We start from the raw sequence: 23,015 nt of genomic DNA on the forward strand, positions 1-23,015 counted from the left end.
TTACCTCAAACCCTAACCTAACCATAACCAACTTACCATAACCAACTTACCTCAAACCCTAACCTAACCATAACCAACTTAACATAACCAACTTACCTCAAACCCTAACCTAACCATAACCAACTTACCATAACCAACTTTACCTCAAACCCTAACCTAACCATAACCAACTTACCTCAAACCCTAACCTAACCATAACCAACTTACCATAACCAACTTTACCTCAAACCCTAACCTAACCATAACCAACTTACAATAACCAACTTTACCTCAAACCCTAACCTAACCATAACCAACTTACCATAACCAACTTTACCTCAAACCTTAACCTAACCATAACCGCACGCACGGGAGCAGCACGTGCTGGAGCGTTTCCTGCATGTCAGACTATAATGCTGTCTGGGTGTGGGTGGACTGAGTTATGGATGGACAGTACTGTATGTGGAGAAACCTTTTGGTTCTCAATGTAGCATTTTTCCTTGGTAGATAATATACAGAGGTACTCTCTATACAGTATGTGTTTTTGTTCATGTCTTATTTAATTAATATTTTCACGGAAATGGTGTGAGAATCGTGATCTCAATTATTGTGGAGAAAAGGCGAGGTTCACATTTGAGCAAGAATTGTGCAGCACTAATAGTGCGTGCATGCATGTGCTCGTGCTCTTAGGGGAGACCGCACACACACAACAGGCGATGTCATCTTTTGCACCCCCAGTGCTTGATAGGATAATTGCACATCTCCAATTCCATCTCTGCTTTCAGTTTTGATACTTCCTCCGTTTGCTTCTAATGCAATATCGTCCATCTATAATATGATTACCTAAGGGCCATGTCTGGGTATATGGGCTTATGATCGGGGCATCTTAGCCCACTGAATTTGAAAATGGGTTGGCTTATTATTTCTCAGTATCCGTGAAAATTTTAAAAATAATTTTAAAAGAATCTCCTAAATAAAGTTTTCTGAAAACCCTATGTTTCTATGTCAGTGGTTCTCAAACATTTTCATGTCAAGGACCCCCAAAAATATATGGAATTGGCCACTGACCCCCATCTGAAAATATGTTGTATGTTGAGTAACACCGGTCCTCAACAACATGTTCCAGGGGGACATGCTGGATGGATGGTGTCAAAATGTGGGAATTTAGCTGATCTTCAAGTTCAGCTTTTAGGTTGTCTATTTTCGTCACGGGGACGCCTAATTACAAGATTGGCTTCAGATCTGCTATACTTTGGAAGACCTTTGACATTTTCCACACAAAACACTGAAAAAACGGAGATCTATGCTAGGTTGACGGGACATGATCTGTTATTGCTGTAATTGCCAATACCGAGTCCAATAATGGCTGATTTTCTGTGTTCTGTATTGGTCTAGGCCGATATATTTATATGGCCTGGGGCTCTAGTATAAATCAGTAAGTGAAAGTTTCACTTTGAACATGACGTGTCAAAGATTAGTCATGCCAGACGATGACACTGTGATGTAAGGGATGCTGTGTGGGGCAGCGGTGTGAAGGGGGAAGCTGTGTCATGACAGCAGACACTGATATATTTGCATTCTATAGCGACAGCTAGCTAGCCTGTCGGTTCAGTGACCTTATACCCATAGCCTACACATCAGAGCCGCCCAGTCCATACTCCATAGTTACTTTGGCATGCTTAATTGCTTAACCCATTTAGACTTGAGGTTGATTCCCATGTTTCCCATGAAACATGGTTGATAATATGTTGTACCAGAGTATGGGGGGGGTCAGAGTCGGGCAGCCAATCATCCAAGCAGCCAGTCTCTAAAGCCACCAGCAGCGATCATAAGCTAGGTTTCACCTGCCACAAATATCTGGTCTCCTATCACGATATTGATATAATATCAATAAATTGCCCCACCCTAGTTTCCAGACACTACTTATAGTCTACTACTCTACTACTACTCGTCCCCTGCTGTGTGTGACCTGCAGTTCTTTGGATCAAAATTAAATTGTCTGGCGGCTGTGGCCCCGAAGGCTTTAACGGGATAACATTGTCCTCCTCCACTCCGTTTCTTTCACTGCTCGCTGTTCCTTTTGTCCCTCCACCCTCCTCTTCCACCCGTTACTTAATTCTCCTGTCTGCAGTTTTAATCTGCAAAGTGCACCTTGGCCCATTAGAGCAGTAAATCTGAGCTCTCTCACTCTCCCCCAAGTTTGTGTGTGTGTGTGTGTGTGTGTGTGTGTGTGTGTGTGTGTGTGTGTGTGTGTGTGTGTGTGTGTGTGTGTGTGTGTGTGTGTGTGTGTGTGTGTGTGTGTGTGTGTGTGTGTGTGTGTGTGTGTGTGTGTGTGCCGCAATGCTGCAGTCAGCACTCAGCAGTAGCAACATCTTCAGCAGCACTGCAGGCGTCATCTCTGTCGGACTGACGGAAACCCACATTTTGATTTCAGTTTAATTATAGTCATAATCATAGTCTTTTTGGATAGTCACCTGGAATGTTTCCGTGTTTAATGTATTTCGGCGGGCCTTGATGCTGATACTACACTTGCTTGCAGATCTGCTATTTTGAGCATGTGAACAAGTGTAAAAATGACTTGTGTCTTTTCCTTGGGATCTCCTGTCCACTGGTCCCTTCCTAACATTTTATAGTCTAGTTTTTATTTGTCGATGAAATTGTTAATACACGTAGTTTCAGTCATCATAGCTTAGTTTTCATTTAGTTTCCATTTAGTCAACATAATACGTTGCCGTGCGATGAAGTCAACGTGCCGGCAAATGAAATGGCATATATTACAAGCGCCGCCACAACGTGCCACGTGTATATATATATATATATATAAGAAGAGTTGTTGTGAGCTTGTAGATATGCTATTTTTGGACACGACAGATTATTGCGCGTGACACACAAAGCATGGAGTAATCGGCTGTATATGTACGCGCTAAGAGACCAGACGTCGTGTGTCTTCACGGTATAGCTGTTCTCGGAATGATCTATATACGCAGCTGTTTTCAGTGGTGGAAAAATGTGCTCAAAATAGTCTTGTACTTGGGTAAAAGTACCAAAGTATTGGCATCAAAATGTACTTGCAGTACCAAAAGTAGTCATTATGACAATGTCTCATTTAAACATTTTAAATGGATAACAAAAATCTTTTGAAAATAGCCGATCTACAAGCTCACAATGTGTCGCGTCACGATGCATTGTGAGCTTGTGGATCGTCTATTTTCAAATGGCCGAAATGTGTATAGGGCTGAAGTGGTTGATGCATGTTTTGTAATACATCTACAAAGTAACTAACTCGGAAATACTCAAGTAAAGTACAGTACTTAAGGACTCAAGTAGAGTACTTAAGTAAATGCACTTAGTTACTTTATACCAGTGGTTCCCAAAGTGGGGTCTGCGTACCCCTGGGAGTCCGCGACAAATAGCCAGGGGGTCCGCAAAATAATTCTGATGTTGTGATATGTGAGCTTACCATAATAATCACAGTAATCCTTAATCCTATTCCATTATTCAAGGGCTTTTGGATAGAAATGACTGCATCACTTACAGTTGCTGATGCTGAGTCTATGACTGTGACCAGCTGATAATTGATGCATCAAGGAAGGCAATTATATGTTTCTGCACTGTCAAATAGGTCTACATCTATTCTAAGATAGCATCTTAAATAAATGAAAATGTTTTGTGTGAGTTTCATTTGTTTTAATACAAATAGTTCCAATGGCATCTAAATGTAAGGTTGCAAATTTGCTTATCGGTGTTGGGACGATGAGGGGGTACCTGGAAAAAGATCTTCCCCCCCCCCCAAGGGGTACCTGGGCCAAAAAAGTTTGGGAACCCCTGCTTTCCACTACTGGGCTGTTTTTTGAGCCGTTTGTTCTGCATGTGGCGCTCGCTGCACTGTGTTCTTCCTCTTGTGAGCTGTTGGGGTGCATGTGGCGCTCGCTGCACTGTGTTCTTCCTCTCGTGTGTTTCTCTAAAACAGTTGAAGACTTGCGTCATTTGAACTGCAGAGGAAATGCAACTCGATATCATCCATGTACTCTTGCCAGTGGCTAAAAGTGGTTCACTTAAACCTGGCGTTGGCGCCTCTCTCGTCTCTCGCAGCATTATGTCTCCAGTCCAGCGAACAGAAGCAGCGGTGTGTAAGGCCTAACTATAGCGATTGTTTTCATAATTGATTTAAATGTTTTATCGATTAGTCGGATTATGGTCGGATTACCCATTTAGCTATCACCTTTAAAATTTGATTTTATCATTTTATGTTGTTTTAACTAACAAAACATTAACAAAACATTAAAGATGAATACCGGTAAGGTAATTCATTCATAACCATGTGTTGCATTATGTGTGATATTTTGCTTTGCATTCGCTACTGTGCATGTGCAACTATCAGCATATTGTACGGAGAGGGAGATGGCTCACCCCTTTTTAACTCTGGAAAAACATCCACAAATAATTGCAAAAAAACTCCAGCCATTAGTTGCCGATTCGATTACGATTACCAAAAGGACTGTAGTTGGCAACTAATTGAATAATCAATTTGATTACGATTCATCGATTCATCGCTGCAGTCTCATAGTATAGAGGCCATACAATCCCACCTTGAAAAGCCCTCCTGTGTCCTCTGACGGAGATCAAGATCAGAGACCGATGATGAGTCCCGGGAGGATTCTGCCGTCCGTCTGCCTGATGTCACAATTTAGATCTACGACCCAGCGGCCCCCAGTCAGCCCCCCATTCTCATCCCTTCGGGGTCGTGCCATCATCATCTCCGTCGCCTCGTAGCCACGGGAGCGACCCGGGGAACACATAGCTATTCCGTTGTGCCGTGATTGAAGCGAAGAGGGCAGGCAGGCAGGCGTTAAATGAGCCCTTGAGGAGAACAAGGGACACCATATTCACCCTGCCGGGGTGGGTGATTGATGCCAGGAGAAAGTCACCTTCACAATGTCATTATGACCCATGTACCATTACGAGCGGCAGCTGGCCTTGTGTCGTCGCCAGTGTTGATTTTTTTTAATGTTTTTTTTTTGTGGCTGTCCTCCCCGCGGCACACTGCCAGACTGGATTGCCAGCCAAGGTGCCTGGACCGCTGAGCCACGTACGGCCCAGGCTGTAGTTTAGTTTAATTAAAGTCATAATCATAGTCTTTTTTTAATAGTTTTCATTTAGTTTTAGTCACCTGGAATGTTTTAGTGTTTCATGTATTTCAGCGGGCCTTGATGCTGTAACTACACTTGCTTGTAGATCTGTTATTTTCAGCATGTGACCAAGTGTAAAATGACTCGTGTCTTTTCCTTGGGATCTCCTGTCCACTGGGTCCCTTCCTAACATTTTATAGTCTAGTTTGTATTTGTTGATGACATTGTTAATACATGTAGTTTTAGTCGTCATAGCTTAGTTTTCATTTACTTTCCATTTAGTTTTTGTCAGTGATACAAGGTAGTCAACGGACATTCTTCTTTGTCATGGTATTAGTCGACCAAATCATCACTGCGACCCATACATAACCCATTTTGGGCGGGAACCCCTTCGACGTCAGCCTAAATGGGATAACTCATCTGCATTCCCAGATCACCGCCGACACCACTTCCATTCTGGGTAATGTCTGCCATGTAGCGTACGTGGATCGGAAATGCTCCGACGACATAGCCTATTGGCGATATGGACAAAATCAATAATTATCGATATTGTTTTGGCCAAGTACCTCCATCGATATTGTGACGATGTCATTGTATTGACAGTAATTCTTAATTCTTCAAGCATTTTTTTTAAAATGTAGATCTACAAAAATGGATAGATCATCTTTTTGATTATTTTAGTATGAATACAAAGCAAGACTTTTACACGCCTCCAGGCGACGGGGTGTGTATAGGAGATAGACAGAACAACCTCCCTCACACTGTCTTCACATGCAGTGAAAAGGTTTATTTAGTTAACTTTTCCACGTCAAGGACCCCCAAATTGACTAATTAGCCCCGCGGACCCCCATTAGACAATATACGCCAGGGACCCCCCATAAGAGAAGGCTTTTACGGCAACCGCAGTGATTCTCAACCAGTTTAATTTCTAGGACCTCCAGTTTGTTCTGAATTAGGCTGAGGTTCCCCCATGTAATGGCATTTCTATCTCTGGGAACCTAATTTATATTGTAAAAATCAATGTTAATTTAACTCTGAGAGTGTACCAATGGAACCAAAACCAAATGGACCCGTCAGGGTCCATTTGGGACTGCATGGGGGGCGGGTCTCTGGACCGTTGAAGTGTATTCAGATACGGATCGTTCCAATGTGAATGCATGCGTACCTAAAGTGGACTTCTTTTTAAGAACGTGACATAATCTCTAGTCGACGAGCCAAGCGTCAACAAAAAAAACCACAGACGATTTATTTGAGACAATGTCGCAGAGTTGATGGTCAGTGTCCTGGCCATCAAGCACACCGCCATCAGGAGGATTAAAGTGTGTTATGCAAGTGTACCTGGGTGCGCTGTTGAATCTCGGGCAATGTGAATCATGGCCATCGGGGACCAGGCAACCGTATTCGGAAACGGTTCCAATTAAACAGATTCAGTCCGTCTCAGTGTGAATTGCCTATCAGAGTTACAGACCCATAAGGGTCCATTTGGTTCCAATTAAACATTCAGATCATTTATCTTTATCTTTATCCATAAAGATAGCCTGATGAAGGCCGTATAGGCGCCTTGTTGTGAGCGTTTAGATTGTCTCTTTTCACTCGTTTTCTTTTCTAATTTATGGGATTTCTTAGATTTTTATTTTATTTCTTCATGAAATCACAGAAAGAAATCATCATTGACTTTGATTTAAATTATTTTCTCAGGTACAGTATGTTTGACCCATAAACGTTTGTCCGCGACCCACAAATGGTTCCCCGACAGTGGCCTACTGTATGATATGATATGATATGATATAGTACTTTATTGTCAGTTTGCACTGAAATTTGTCTTGCGGCCCAGCAGCCTTGTATGCAACACAGATATACACACGTCACACGTTTGACAAAATACAAAAACAGAAATAAAAATACAGTTGCATACATAGAGACATAAGGGCACTGTCCAATGTCCAAGGTACTTAAAGCGCAAATAACATGCATTTTAAAACTGCTTTTAATATTTAATAATCATATGGTCTATGTCCCTCAAAGTTATTTCTAATGGTTTGAGCCTCAATCACCACTCTGATATAACCAGGCCTTGTCATTTATTTCTGGACTTTGAAAGCAGTTTTAGCTGCAGTACCACAATGTCCTGAGGTGGTGGGGGTGCTGATATGCAGATTATTTAATATTTGAGTCATTATAATACTGATGCTAGATTTAACCAGGCTTGTTTCCATTCCATGCCAGCTTGGAAAATCAACAATGGTGGACATTGTAAACAAAGTGGAAATGCAAATTTGGAACTGAAGACTGAAGAAGAGGAGGAATTATACAAAGTAGGGTGACATTGATGACATCACGATGAGGCCAAAATCAGCCGAGCTGTTCCTGAGAGCAATTTCCATTAAAACACCCAATTGACATGAAGGCCTGATTGTTCAAAATTGGTTATTTGTTGGGATAGAAAACACACATGGGAGCCCCAAAAACACAAAATAAATAGAAAAAGTTGAATTTTATGTTATAGGTCCTTTAAGACACGCAAATACAGCCCAAAGTGCCCAAAGGGCAAAGGCCGACTGGCTCGGGACTCCAACCTGCGACGCACCGTCAGGCTGGGTTACCAGCCCCTGTGCCTGCACCGCTCAGCCACGGCCCAGGCCAAGAGAGCACTGTTGTCTTTGGCAGCACATTTTTTGTTTTAGTCATAGTCTCTTGAATAGTTTTCATTTCGTTTTAGTCACATTTTAGTCACCCGGAATGTCTTGGTGTTAGTCTAGTTGTCTACAATCTACAGTTGTTATGGTCGGCTAAGATGTATTTTGGTGGGCCAAAATAATGCCATTGTAATGCCTGCATTTTCAATTGCTGAAAATAGCCGATCTACAAGCTCACAGCGCAGCGCATTGTGAGCTTGTAGATCTGCTATTTTCAGAATTCAACCGATTGTAAAATGACTTCTAATGGATCTCTTGTCCACTATAGTCCCTTCCTAACATAGTCTGTAGTTTGTATTTGTTGATGAAATTGTCAGTATTATTTAGTCTTAGTTTTAGTCGACAAAATCTACACTGTATTTATTTGAGTCCCAGGAATACACAGACCCCACCAGGAAATGCTTTGCGGAACACTTTCCCAATAATAAATAATATAAATGTTGTGCCCATCCCGACTCACCCCTTGACAATTCCCTGCCAATCAATCATTTCAAATGATTAATTTGATCTATTTCATTGCATTATGTGTTCCAGTTCCAATGTGTGTCTGTTCATGTCTTTGTGCCGTCACTTAACCATTCCACTTGTTTAATCTGTATCCTGACTGCGTTCTCTATATCCTGATTGGATACAAAAGGCTATCCCAGTTTCATTTTCGTTTTCTGAAAATGCATTTTCTGTGTTAATACAAAGCTGGAGAAACATGGAGACTCCTGTTACTGAAACAAACACTCTATAGTAGTACTAACACTATATAGAGATTTTTTTTTATTTTTTAGGACTGACAATAAAAAACATTTTCAGTCTTTTGTTTCATCTTGAATCCATGTTTACTGCTCTGAACCGATCAGCTCACATCCTCATGGTGAGGAGATGGTGCCATCTTGTGGCCGTTTATGTGAATCAGCCAATATGATTTGTTACTTGACAGATGTGGAGTTTGACCTTTTGCTGGCCTTATACACTAAGACACTGGTTTTCAACCAGTGGTCCGGGGACCACCGGTGGTCCTTGCAGGGGTTCCAGGTGGTCCCCAGCTAAATGATGGAGAGTTGGTAACCAAATGAACCCTTATTAGATCTTTAAAATTGTACGCTCTCAGGAGTTAAATTATTGTTAAACATCTGCATTACTTGCTTTACAAGAAGTCTACACAATTTAAAGAATGCAGAATAGTTGTTATTTTAGGCCTGTTATCTCTCCTGCCTCCTATGGTATCACATCATCAACAGCATGGATGGAATTGTGGACAAAGTCGTATCCAACGACAACGAAACATTCTAAATGTTGTGTCTGAGAGGCTAAACCTCATCAAATGGTGGTTCCGTGGCTCGAATGCCGAATAAATAATGTACCCTGATGTGATAAAGGTTGAAAACCACTGCACTAAGCACATACAAGGGCGTGGGCCTCTCGCTCTTTCTGTTTTCTAAAGTTATTTTTTTAACTTTAACTATTGAAAAATAGCAGATCTACAAGCTCGTAGCTTGAGCTTGTAGGTCTGCTTAAAAAAAATTATTGCAAAAAATGTGGTGCACATCTTTGAATATATATTCTTTCAGAGCGAACATTTTTAACTCAAATATTTGCTTCTGGGGGGGTTCCTGGAACACCATATTTTCAGATGGGGGGGGTCGGCGGCCGATTACATCTTTAGGGGTCCTTGACATGAAAATATTTGAGAACGACTGACATAGAAACTGACAGAAGACAGACATTTGTAGAATCGTCCTTCTGTCTTAACCCATTTTGGGCGGAAACCCCTTGTGGTGTTTCAAGCATTCTGATATACTTTAGCTATTGAAAAATAGCAGATCTACAAGCTCATAGTGCGGCACAGAGTGGCGCGCTATGAACTTTTGAAAAATCGTAAAAATGCGGCACAAATCTTTGAATAGGTATATATTCTTTTAGAGCGAAGGTTTTTTATTTCAATGTCAGGCCTACAGTAAATGGGTTAAATGCCATGCTGATCGTGCTCGTGTCTTTCTTGTGTCGCCCTCCAGAGGCCTTGTGTTGTCCGGTGACAGACTCTACCCTGCCGTGCCGTCCCAGCGAATAGAGAGATCGCCCCCTACAGGCAGGCTGGCCTCACCCTCCTGCCTCCATGTATCCTGAATCCCAAGACTCGCCGGTCCGCCTCTCCAACCGACAGACTGGCTCACCTGGCATGATCTACAGGTGAGTCCTCGACACGTGTGTGTGTGTGTGTGTGTGTGTGTGTGTGTGTGTGTGTGTGTGTGTGTGTGTGTGTGTGTGTGTGTGTGTGTGTGTGTGTGTGTGTGTGTGTGTGTGTGTGTGTGTGTGTGTGTGTGTGTGTGTGTGATTCAGCCGTTGTGACATCAACACTGTTGGATAGATGGATATTTTATTTGTCCAGATGGATATTTTATTTGTCCTTTGTTGGATAGATGGATATTTTATTTGTCCTTTCGGAAATTTGTTTTGTGCCAAGCAGTCATCAGGGTACAGAAAACGTATACAAACAAACACGATCACACAGTACATTGACGATAAAGAAACAATGCCAACAGAAGGAAACACCAGTCAGTCAGAGGCATCACATCACACTTTATGCACAGAACTGAGACGGGGCCTGCTTGTCCATAAGTCCTATACTTATAGGAACAAACGATATACAGGCCCTATAGGCCGTGTTGGATACAGGTGGCACACATATTTGCATTGAAAGTTGACTGGTCAAGGTTAAAACTGCTGCCAAGATGAACCTGCTTGGCTTACCTCGGTTGACTCAGTTGTTGTCATGTCTGATGGATGAGGTAGCCTGTCTAACAGTGTATGTTTCAACAAAAACCAGTTTGGGGATGTTGCGCGTTGCAGGGCTGTGAAACACCAGCTCGGGGAAATCACAGGACAAACGCCTTTTCAGGTTATCCTGCCTGCAAAATGAAAATATAGAAAAAGACAAGCACAAATGTATAAATATTAATATACAATATCAGGGGATGAAGCCTGATGGCCATCACATCTACCCAAAGGTGAAAAATTCTAGATACAGTTGACTGGTGAATGCCAAAGAGGTAACCTAAAAGTTCCTCAGACAGATTGAGGCGCAGCTTCATCAGTTAGGCTGTAAGCAGAAGTCTCTGAGTATCACTAAGTGACTGTTTTGCAGGAGGTGGTAAACTTGGTGACACAAAATTGAACAACAACATGAAAGTCTCTACATTTGGTAGTCCTGTGAAGAATTTCATTTTGCTGTCATCAAATTCTGAAGGATCAAGAGTACGACGTTTCAACTCACTTTCTAATTTGTTGACTTTATCCCTAAGTGATTGACATTCAGCATTTAAAGATTTAATCTGTTCATGTAATGAGGCAATGTCATTTTGTGTTTCCTCTGTCTGGACCCCAATGCCTGGGACTTCAACAACAGTCTGTACCTCTGCTGTACTTCGATCAGTGATGGAGGTGAAACCAAATAACCTTGGCACGTAGTCAGGATGTAGAGGATCATCACTCTTTTTCCCTTAAATAACAAAAACAACAAAAACATTTACTAGAAATATGATATTAATTTGTTTACATATATGGGGTGTTTTCACATATGTCCTGTTTCAGACATCAGCCTCAAAACAAACTCATCCGGGACGGGGCTGCCAAATCATTGTGAGATTATTTCTTTACATTAACCACTGGAACAATAGCATCCCTATTCTGGAGGGAACATTTGCAGAAAATAGCAGATCTACAAGCAGGGGCAGGCAGCTTTAACCACGGGTGCCAAGGGTGACCACTGGCACACACTGGCAATGCCAGTGTCTCACTCTAATGCCAGTCTGGCATTAGAGTGAGAGAGGATTAGCCTGCATGTCTGTAACTGAGTGTACAAATGGAACCAATGGACCCCATTGGACCCCAAATGGACCCTTCTTAGGCCTTAAGCCTACAGGTCTGTGAGAGTGGAACCAAATGGACCTTACAGGTCTGTAACTCTGAGAGATGGAACCAAATGGACCCTTACAGCCTGAGTGTACAAATGGACACATGCAGGTCTGTAACTCTGACACTATGGGTCCATTTGGTTCCATTCGTACACTCTCAGAGTAAGTCCATTTGTGCAATAACAATCAAAAGTTATGTGGGTCCTTGAAAAAAACAAACAAAAAAAAGTTTGATATTAAACCACTGTAGTGGTTATCAGTGGACTCTTAATGTGTCATATAAATCAGTGTCATACGATATTCTGAGGAAAACCATGGAGACTTAACATTCAGTAACTGCAGGGTGTGTTGATCAATAAGAACATTAACATCAAGTCTTTCCATGGACTCACGTAACATGTTGATGAGTAATTACTCCTGACCAGATCTCTTTCAGGGGAACGGACTATGTTAATCCACTTCTTGGTCCGGAGAAGAGAACTCTGTTAGGTTCGTTTAAAACGGGACATTGTGTGAAAAGGCCCTTTTACATTGAACGTATGGTTTTACAAAAAAAGCAACATACCTGACACAAAGTGAAAGTGGCACCCGCAAATCCATGGATTCCAGTAGCCCTGAAACATGACTACATCGGCGAAGTGCAGCGATCCATTTACTACTTTTTTCTTTACATTTCGTCAGTCTGTAAAAGGATAGCTCCGAGTTATTTTTTTAATCTGTTTGTACAGTCAATCGCACAACGGCTCTTTCCCATTTTCCCAGTTTAGAGTGAATGAAAACAGCATCGCAACAGTGAGTTGCTAGGTTGCTATGGACAACAAAAAGTTCTTCCACATACGATGACGTCACGCGCATACTCAAGGGAATAAAGCGGCTGCGCGATTGGTCCACGTGACCAAAACCACACCACTCCCCTTGCACATATTATTACGCCTTGTAAGAAATAGATTATAAAAAAACTGCAGGAGGGCACGAGTAGAACTTTTTTATTTGGACTTTCTACCTATAAATCTATTTTATAGAGAAAGAATTGTGTAGTCCCACTTCCGTGGGAACGGAACTGAACGAAAAGGGACCTCACAATACGGCCTACTAGCCTGCAGAGAAGGTACCATGTACTGTCACCCTGATGGTAAAAGAGGGTATTGGCTGTGTATTGAGCGTTGCAGTCCCGCCCCCTACCAGGGCCCAGGAAATTAATCCCTGTTCATTTTCCTCATAGACATTTCAAAAAGTATTTATTTAAAGCCTCGTACAAAGCAAACTCTTGTCGTGACAAATCATGACAAAATCATGTTCGGGGCGGAACAAATAATTTTAAGAAAAAAACGTCAGGTTACAACTTTTTTTGTTGTTTTTCTTCTTTGTAATTTATTTGTTTGGTCCAAAATATTGTTTGTTGTCATGAGTTGTCATGACTCTAGTTGGCTTTGTCCGTGGAGTATAACCGTCTTTAAATAAATACTTTTTTAAAATGTCTATCGGAAAAAAGCATTGGGAATCATTTCCTGGGCCTGGCGTCGGTCATGGAAGGGGGCGGGAGTGCAACGCTCTATTGTCCCTAGTAGCTTTCCCCTTCCTGAGTACGGGTCTCATACATTGAAGTGTGTGTGTGTGTGTGTGTGTGTGTGTGTGTGTGTGTGTGTGTGTGTGTGTGTGTGTGTGTGTGTGTGTGTGTGTGTGTGTGTGTGTGCGTGCGCGCGCGTGTGCACCCACTGCGTCCCAGTGTCTCCAGTATTCAGCCCAACAGCCACCAGATTCACAAATCACAATATTTAGTATTGTGGCTTTGTGATGAAGTTACACCTTGGATATGACAGTGACGGTGATTTATTTTCTGAATCAAGCCTCTATTGTTACCCAAACCCATACAGTTCAAGTATTGCTTGATTCTAAACGCCTGCCTTAAATTAACCCTGTACCAAATTTCGAAATTAAATATACATTACATACATATAGGGAATATGACTTTTTATTTTTTAAATAAAAGCGTATCATATCATCATATCATATCATAACATCATACTATAATTAACTCAACTAGACCTGTACATGCCCGTCGGCCACCGGCCTACTTGAGAACGATGCAACTTGGGAACCTAATAATACTCGTTGTCAACTTTTCATAGCACCCGTTTTAACTGTCTGTCTGTGTCCCACATGGATATCTCTGTATCTGCCAGTCTGCCTGTGCCCGAAGAGTGCAAACTGACTGTGAAAAGTCTAGTGGTTAAGTAATCAATTGGCAGGTGTGGGGTTGCCATGGCAATCAATTGGCTGAGGCAGAGGCTGGGGATTGCACAGGTGGGGGGACTTAGGCTGATTTGGCCCACTGGCAGAGCCTGACCAGAGCCTTTTGTGGTGGTTCTGGAGAACCGTGGGTCCGACCGACTCGATACCGGCCACTGCACTCCCTGTGGGGGTGTGGAACGTGTGTGTCCAATGTGAGTTGCGTGCAATCCAACCGTACACACACACACACACACACACGCAGACTGACGGAGACGTTGCACATTTATAGTAGGATGTCTAGATGAATGTCAGAAACACTGTCGTAGCTCCTCACTGCCTGTACCAATCGCTCCCACTTTTCACACAGGCATTGACCATGATATTATAGAGGTCATAACGAATTATTTATTTGTGGCTTTCGCCTTTATTTCTATGTTTAGAGTATCAACAGGGGGGCACTGTTGCACCACTCACTTCAGACTGGTCTGAGGGATAGATGGAAAGTGGGCTAACAGGAAATGGGGACATGCAGTAAAGGCCGTCGGGATCGGGAGTCGAACCCGCGGCACACTGCCAGACTGGACTACCAGCCAAGGTGCCCAGATGGCTACGCCAGCCGCCCGGGCCATCAAGGCGATTTATCCATTTGGCATTTGAGCCACGGATCACCATTTGATGGGATGTAGCCTTGCAGACCCAATACTAAAGAACGTTTTGTTATCGTTGTTAGTATATCGATTTAGTAATGCGCCATGCACTAACATCCCGGTTTTGATCAAACACCTCAATCTGAGAAAGGATTCAGAGAAAGAAAAAAAAAGTTTAACCCATTAAAAAATAGCAGATCTACACACTCATAGCGCCACGCTACGAGCTTGTAGGTCTGCTATTTTTGAAAAATCTTTCAAAAATAAAATAATTAGAAGACGTCTAAATGGTTTAATATTGCTGTTATAATGCCAGTGGACAAGGGCGAATCATTTCATTGACGGACCACAGCCGATCAGAGTGTTACCTAGCAAAGCTGCTAGACGTTGGCTATCAGCGATTTCTTTCCGAATCAGTAAATGACGAGAATCTCGCCATTGGCACAGCATGATCAACATTGTTTTCTGTGATCAGCTCATCAGTGAATCATCAATCACCCCCCCCCCCCCACCTTCACAGCTTCATCCTGTTTTATGTTCATTGATAAGTCTCTTATCAAGCTATTTAATTATTGTATTTTTGACTTTTTCACATGGGGAAATGGGTGCTTGGAGTCAAGTTTGTCATGTTTGCACACATTTGTTTCTGGAGCATCACTAGAGAAGAGCCACAAAGTCTAATGTTGTTGCAATAAATTAACAAATGAAACTTAAAGTATCCTGTCTGAAAGAAATAATTCACATGGATACTCTCAACATGTGATTTATGTCATTGCTGGCAAGGTGAAGATCAGACTGATGGTTTGAGGCAACATTGAGGAAAGTAAACGACAAACTCAATTTATTTGCACTTGAAATAAAAGTTTGTACAAAAAGCAAAACTGTGAGGCGGTGTCTCATAAGAGGGCTGTGGGCAGTTCAGAAACCAGTATGTGTCTCATAGGAGGGCTGTTGGCAGTTCAGAAACCAGTCTGTGTCTCATAGGAGGGCTGTGAGCAGTTCAGAAACCAGTCTGTGTCTCATAGGAGGGATGTGTGCAGTTCAGAAACCAGTATGTGTCTCATAGGAGGGCTGTGGGCAGTTCAGAAACCAGTATGTGTCTCATAGGAGGGCTGTAGGCAGTTCAGAAACCAGTCTGTGTCTCATAGGAATAATGTGGGCTGCTCAGAAACCCGTCCACCAGTGACATCGTTAGGCAGATATGTTTTTAAAGATGAAAAATAAATAATAATAATGACATTATTATCGTGAGAACGATGGCTTCCATTTACGCATTGCAACTTTTCAGGAATAGAAAGCCTGCCGTTTCTATTAGTTTGGATTCCCCATCGATGTTGTCACTAGAAGACAGCTGGTTTCTGAACTGCCCACAGCCCTCCTATGAGAGCAGACACAGACTGAGTAGGAAAACAATTGTGTCATTTTATCATGAACATGTGTGAGGACCAAGTAAGTTGAAAAGTGCTGAAGTGGTGCTTTAAAGCTGCAATAATATGTCTGTGTGTACTTGCTGGCATTCGAACCTTGGTCTCCCATTTTACAAATCCAATATCTATCTACAGCTGAGCAAGACTCCAGTGGTGACATTGGGCTTATTATGAGCTTCAGGCAGTGCTACCTTTCTCCAAGCAGTAGTTCTCCTACCAACACCCTGGGTCTAGTCTAGATGGAACTACACTCTGAGTCTAAAGGTCTCAGTGGAAGAGTATTAGTCTAGATGTAACGACACCCTGGGTCTAAAGGTCTCAGTGGAAGAGTATTAGTCTAGATGGAACTACACCCTGGGTCTAAAGGTCTCGGTTGAAGAGTATTAGTCTAGATGGAACTACACCCTGGGTCTAAAGGTCTCAGTGGAATAGTATTATGAACAGTGATGGAAAAGGTGCTCAGCCTTTAGCTATCGCAAATGTGCCAGTATGGTTGCGAACGCAGTGAGCCACTTACTATGACAGCAAGGGCTGAATGTCTGTGTGTGTGTGTGTGTGTCTGTGTGTCTGTGTGTCTGTCCCGCTGTTACACCACCCGCCCGCCACCAGAGGGCGCAGCTGTAGCACACACACACACACACACACACACACACACAGGGCGCAGCTGTAGCACACACACACACAGGGCGCAGCTGTAGCACACACACACACACACGCACACACACACACACACAACCACACACACACGAGCTGCGTTCGCTTCCCGCGTTTGCGCGTCTTACTTGTATAACATACTCTTCTTCTACACAGACTGGTTAAACTAATGTTTTATTCACCAAATCAAGTTCAGGATTGTAGCTTTTAAAGAGCTTTCTCTTGCACAACAACAACCCCCCCCCCCCCCCCCCCCCGATCGGATTTTTTTTAAATACACTTACGCAAACAGTTGCTATAATTGAGCAGGCGTGCACGAGAGAGGAGTTATGTGTGTGAGGAGCTGATCACAGTCACAGATAGAGGGAAAGTGTTATATTTGGCCAATTATTTTTTTATGCTATATATTATTGACTGCGTCTGTGTCACAGTCAGTCATTGCGCTGCTGCGCACACATGCTAGAGAGAGAGAGAGAGAGAGAGAGAGAGAGGTGCTGCGTGTTAAAAAATAAATAGGCTACTCATCTTTGTGTTCTGTTTCACCTTATTGCTTATTTCGCACACAGGGGAAAGCAACAATTGGTGTTTAGAAGCGAACAAGTCTGTTTTGGAGAAAATGAACTCCACACACTCACAGTTAGCCCCTTTCGGGACCCTACGTAAAACCTTTCTGATATTTTGTTGAGTTTTACGTTGGGTCCCTGCTCACTACTGTATTTTCGTATGGAAATTCCTATATGCGGAAATGGAGATTCTCTCTAAAATAGGACCCGCGGCATGTGACGCCATTATTTTCCTTGAGTTATTCTGAATTCGGTAACTTTAAGTAGCTATACATCCAGCTGCGAATATCTCCTGTGGCGCGGAAGCCGTTAAGTATTTTTAATCTTTGTTTGACCGATTTGGTCGCTTTATTTCTTCTTGTTTGTTTACCGTTTATTGTACCGCCTCCCGGTGTGCGGTTGGCTTGTGAGGCTACGTCCCTGCCTCTGATCTGCTGTGTCATAGCTATAGCGCCACTAGCTAGCCAGATAGGCGGTACAATGAGGTGTCAATAAACAAGGAAGGAAAAGAAGAATCCAAGCTTCCAAATCGGGCAAACATATATTAAAAATACTTAACGGCTTCCGCGCCACAGGAGATATTCGCAGCGGCATGTATGGGTACTTATACTTTACATATTCAGAAAGCCTCATACTGAAGAATATCGTCAAAGAGCGCGGGGAGGCGGTAAACATGTAAACATGAGCCAGTAAATGTTTTAATCAGGTGGCATGGACGACGTGGAACAGGACCCAATGCACTGGGTCGAACAAATGTCAGAAACTTCAGTAGCATTTGGGTTCTGCTTGGAGGGCTAACTCACAGTGTGATTAGCCTACTAATGAGTGACAGGTGCTGCCACTTTTGGAGCGTGGCTGAGGATGTCTGTTGGAGAGAGTGTGAGACAGACTCCACGGTGCTTGTACAGTCCAGGCTGTCCAGCGCAGTACATTCTCATCAGACATGATATTTTGCTAAAGTGTAGGCTATAGCTATAAGCTCTGTATCTGGTTAATTGCGGGGGCCCTTTGGTTTTATCTGTCGTGAGTGACTGTGTAAAAAATCGTCTATCGATCATCTGACAGCCCGGGCCCCCAGGAGGTCCGGGCCGGGGGTTGACCAACCCCCCCGGTAGCTCCGCCCCTGGTCTAAACTAGATCCAGGTTTGTCATAATAGTAGCTGATATTTCCTATTCCCTTTGTCTTCACTTTTTTCCTCCGTGATTCTAAGCTCAGCATTTCAAACTTGGTGTTCTTATTTCGGAACTGTGCCTTTTTGTTGTGGTCCTAATGGTCTCCGTTCCTCTCCTGCCTGCCTGTATCCAGCCCAAAACTAACATCTTCTTTTGTACTGTTTTCCATTAACCCTAGTCTTTCCTTTTCTCTCTCTGTGCATCCTGCAGTGCTCGCTATGGGAGCCCCAAACGACAGCTGCAATTTTACAGGTACCTGTCTTTCTGTCTGTCTGTCTGTCTGTCTGTCTGTCTTTCTCTTATGTCTCTCTGGAACAGCCACGGTTCTCAACAGTTGGAGAATTTCAGAACAAATCATATCCCATTCATTCGCTACACAGTTTTAAAAACCTGCAGTTTGTTCCTGTCATCTGCGAACTGGAACAAGTTGCAGTCACAAGCTGATGTCATGTCGTTGACATATACTAGGAACAGTAAAGGCCCTAGTATGCTTCCTTGTGGAACGCCACAGCTCACTGGGAGGGGGGAGGGGGGGGGGGTTCTCCCCTGCATGTAGGATTAGAGAGTGAAAAAATAGAAGAAAAAAAAGTGTAATGCATTTTACATCAATCTGTGGATCTGTGAGATGAATAAGGTGGAGAGAAGAAGCACCGGCGATGTTATGTTCTTCCGTCATCATCACAGCTGTGTTGTTGCCGCGCTCACATGGCGTACAGTATGACTCCATCCATCTTCTGGTTGAGACAGCCAGGCCATTAGCTAAGTAGTTAAGGTGGATCATGAGTCACGCTCTATCATAAGAGTTGAGGTGCTTCGTTGTGCTTATATACAGTATTATATACAGTAGGCGGTGGCAGAAAGTAACTAACGTAAGTACATTTACTTAAGTACTGTCTTAAAGCTGCTATAATCAATAATATGTCAACATTTTAATGACTTTGTTTTTCTTTTCTTTTGTTTCAGACAGCCAGCAATGAGTAAAACGCTCCCAAAAAAATAATGTAGTCTCTGTGACACATCTAGGCACCACAATCTGCATTCAAAGATGTTCCTAGAAGCTTTGTCATTGGTCGAAAAAAATAAACCTGGTCGAAATGACTAACCAATCAGGAAGTACACAGCCAAACCGACCAATGGCAAAGCTTCTAGGAAAATCTTTGAATGCAGATTGTGGCCCCTAGTCACAGAGATTTTTTTTTTGTGGGAGCGTTTAACTCATTGCTGGCTGTCTGAATACCAAAAAAATACAATTAAAAAGGCCAGCTTTAAATACAATTTTGAGGTTTTTGTACTTTACTTGAGTATTTCCAATTTCCGACTTTTACTGTACTTCTACTCCACTACATCTCAGAGGCAAATGTTCTATTTTTACTCCAGTGCAATGATATGAAAACTTTAGTTACTTTGTAGATTTTGATTATTATTATTACAAAACATACAGTAACCACTTCAGCCGTATATTTTGGTCATTTGAAAATAACCGATCTGCAAGCCGATATGCATTGTGAGCTTGTAGATCTGCTATTTTAAAAATACCTGTATACATTTGAAAACTTTAAAATGGGACATTCTGCAATAATAATGAGTACTTTTACTGTTGGTACTTCCAGTACATTTCGATGCCAGTACTTGTGTGTACTTTCACTCAAGTACATTCCATTACATGAATTCCAGGCATTGTCTTGTATTTCTATATTGCAGTATAGGTCATTTTACTTTTTGGGTGGGAACCCCTTTTGCTGTTTAAAACATTGTTATAATTTAGCTATTGAAAAATAGCAGATCTACAAGCTCATAGCGTGCCACCGAGTGGCGCGCTACGAACTTGTAGGTCTGCTATTTTTGAAAAACAGTGAACATATTTATTTCAGAAAATTTAGAAGGATTCAGAAGATTTATTTTTTCGAGGTCAGTCCTAAATGGTTGGTAAAACGTTTTGAGTACTTTTTTCTCCACCACTGTCAGTAGGTGCCCTCCCTGTCTCGAGTGTCTTCCTATACTGCTTTAGACTCCTCCGAGCTCAGATAGATCTATAGACGATGCTTTATTCCGCTGATCGGGTTATAAAACGCCCTGCCGAGTCGGCGGATGACGTACCCATAATGACTTCTTTATCGGATTTTGATCTTGGCGCCTAGCAGCACATTTATGTCCTTTCTGTAAAGTGCAAGCCGTCCTACTAAGCTGTTCTTTTAGGTGAGAGGGGGGGGGGGGATCAATAAGACCTGTCTGTCTGTCTGTCACGTTTAACAGCTTGACGGACAGATTCTGGGAAAGGAAGTTTACCCGTTTACAATCATGCATCGAAACAATTAAGCCTTATTCATATTTACTATGTACTGCTGCACATGTTTAGTATTTACTGGGCTCAACGTTTTTGAGCGGCGCTAAGCGCTCACAACTGTAGGGCTTTGTGTGTAGGTCTGTCTGTCTGTCTGTCTGTCTGTCTGTCTGTCTGTCTGTCTGTCTGTCTGTCTGTCTGTCTGTCTGTCTGTCTGTCTGTTATTGGGGTCATTCACAGTTCATTCTCACACACACACACACACACACACACACACACACCGCTCAGTTCACACATGTTTATTTTATTTTATTTTAGAGCATACATCAGTCTTCCGTGGGCGTGGTGGTTGCAGTAAAATCACGGCATTCCATCTTGAAGTGGTTATATGGGGCAGGATCCACCAGGGCCTACAGTATAGGTTACAGATTTGCTTTCATGTGGGGTGTGGCCTGGGGGTTTTGACCTGCACTACAGTAGTCTTAAGCCCAACACACACCGGGTGTGGCAATGCCTGGAAAATAGAACAGTGGCGTATCGGAGCGTCAGGCGAGGCGTGAACGCGGAGGCGGCTGTTTTGACGCGCGGCGTTCGCAGACGGTGTGTTTTGGGCGCTACATAGAGCCATGTGCAATGCTAATGTTGCTGTGGTTGACACTGCATTCTGGGCCTCCCAAGTTACACTGGCTGTGGCTTTGTGGTAAGACTGGACTTGAACATGCTTAGTGGTTAGTTAGTCTCTCTCTCTCTCTCTCTCTCTAGGTCGTCCTCAGACGCAGGCACGTGCAGAGAGTCTTACAGGGGCAGGGGCTGAAATCCCGTAAGAGGGACACTTTTGGACAAATAATTGCAGATCTACAAGCTCACAACGTGTCACAGCGATCAGCTATTTTCAGTGGCGCAACCCAGCACTCTTTAGCTAGTGGACAATGCAAGTGTATACGACAAAAGGGCAGGGGCTGAAGCCCCTTTTGATGTCTCTGCTCAGACGGTCCTTCCATCGTCACTTACAGTCATCCCGGTTCTCCATACATACGTATGTGTGTGCGTACGTGCGACCGTGCATGCACACGCCATATCTGTGTGCGTGTTTGTGTGTGCGCACGCGCACATGCACACGCAACATCCAGGGCCCTCATTATCATCGTCTGAGCATTGTTTTCCTGTGGAGCAACAATCGGGAGGCTTTTAGTGCGAGAGAGGTTCTGGTGAATTATTCAGGGCTGATATTATTCGCTGCGGTTTGCAGAAACAAGCCGGTGCACTAAAACTAAATGACATAAATGGATTTTCCCTTCCATGAGATCCGTCTAAACGGGGAGGGTTAGGGAGGTGGGGTGGTGTACAGTACAGTACAGTGTGTGGGGGGGTGTAAATGGATGGGGTGTGAATGGATGCACTTTCTCATTCACTTACTGGTTTAGACATTTCCTAGTAAGACCACTCCCAGTTTGGGTGGAACCCCCAGCCAGCGCCGTCGACTGCAGTGTGTTTATAAGAGCCCAGTGAACCCCCCCCCCCCCCCCCCCCTGCTCATGAGCCGACCCCCGGTCCCAAGAAATCGGGTGATTTTCAGGCTTACTGTACTGTACTGTATGTGTTGTATACTGTACGGGGGAGGGGAGGGGATCCGGCTCGTTGATATAGTGGGCTTTGCCTGCCTGTCCGTAGTGTGCAGAGGGCGTGCTGTGCATGCTTGTAGCCTGGAGTTATCGTCGACATCCCCTTTGTCTTCTGGTGCGATATAGAGAGACCAGTGGATGACATGCGGCGGACGCCCGTGGGATGAGCAGCGCTGTGTGATGATGCGTGTCAAAGGCATTTTTTACTAGACGGAACCCTATTGGTCCTGTATCGAGAGATGGACTCTATAGACATTGGACTATACCTTTATTCATTGGCAATTAAAACTTTGACGAAGTCGCTGAATAGTAAATGGTGACAACATCTTTGAGATTTTGTGTCTGTTGAGATTATTATTTTTTGTACGATTTCGTATTAGTTTATATTATCGTTAATTCGGTGTAGGTTTCATGAGTGCTGTTTGAGTCTTAAGGACTTCATCATAATTATAACTGTATCCTTTTAGTCACGGCAGGATACTGTACCCTCTCTTTATTTAGTCACGCCGGGTGTTTGATAACACAAGTTGAGATTTCTTTTAATGCTAGTAAGACCATTAATGCTGGGGGACTGACAGGAGCTGACATTGCAGAGACAAATATTGAAGGATAAATAATTGAATTACGGTATGTATTACATTGATTATTGGATACTATATTGATTGCATGGCTAAGCGGGCACCTGTCCTTCACTTGCTGTTTGTACT

The 23,015-nt window shown here is 43.1% G+C and overlaps 1 protein-coding gene across 2 annotated transcripts in view; it reads left to right on the top strand.

Moving 5' to 3' along the window:
• kcnab2a (potassium voltage-gated channel subfamily A regulatory beta subunit 2a) overlaps positions 1 to 23,015 on the top strand; it is a 178,362-nt gene that overhangs the window by 41,681 nt on the left and 113,666 nt on the right. Inside the window, exons 2-3 of one of the 2 annotated variants that reach the window (XM_083771443.1) lie at positions 9,811 to 9,985; positions 18,616 to 18,657. In XM_083771443.1, the coding sequence (XP_083627569.1) occupies positions 9,912 to 9,985; positions 18,616 to 18,657 (116 nt within the window). In that variant the 5' untranslated portion in view covers positions 9,811 to 9,911. The remainder of the gene's footprint in view (positions 1 to 9,810; positions 9,986 to 18,615; positions 18,658 to 23,015) is intronic. The other variant, XM_083771444.1, reaches the window with a different exon arrangement.

Source organism: Protomyctophum parallelum, assembly GCF_964188405.1.
Source record: "Protomyctophum parallelum genome assembly, chromosome: 8".
Classification (NCBI taxonomy): Eukaryota; Metazoa; Chordata; class Actinopteri; order Myctophiformes; family Myctophidae; genus Protomyctophum; species Protomyctophum parallelum.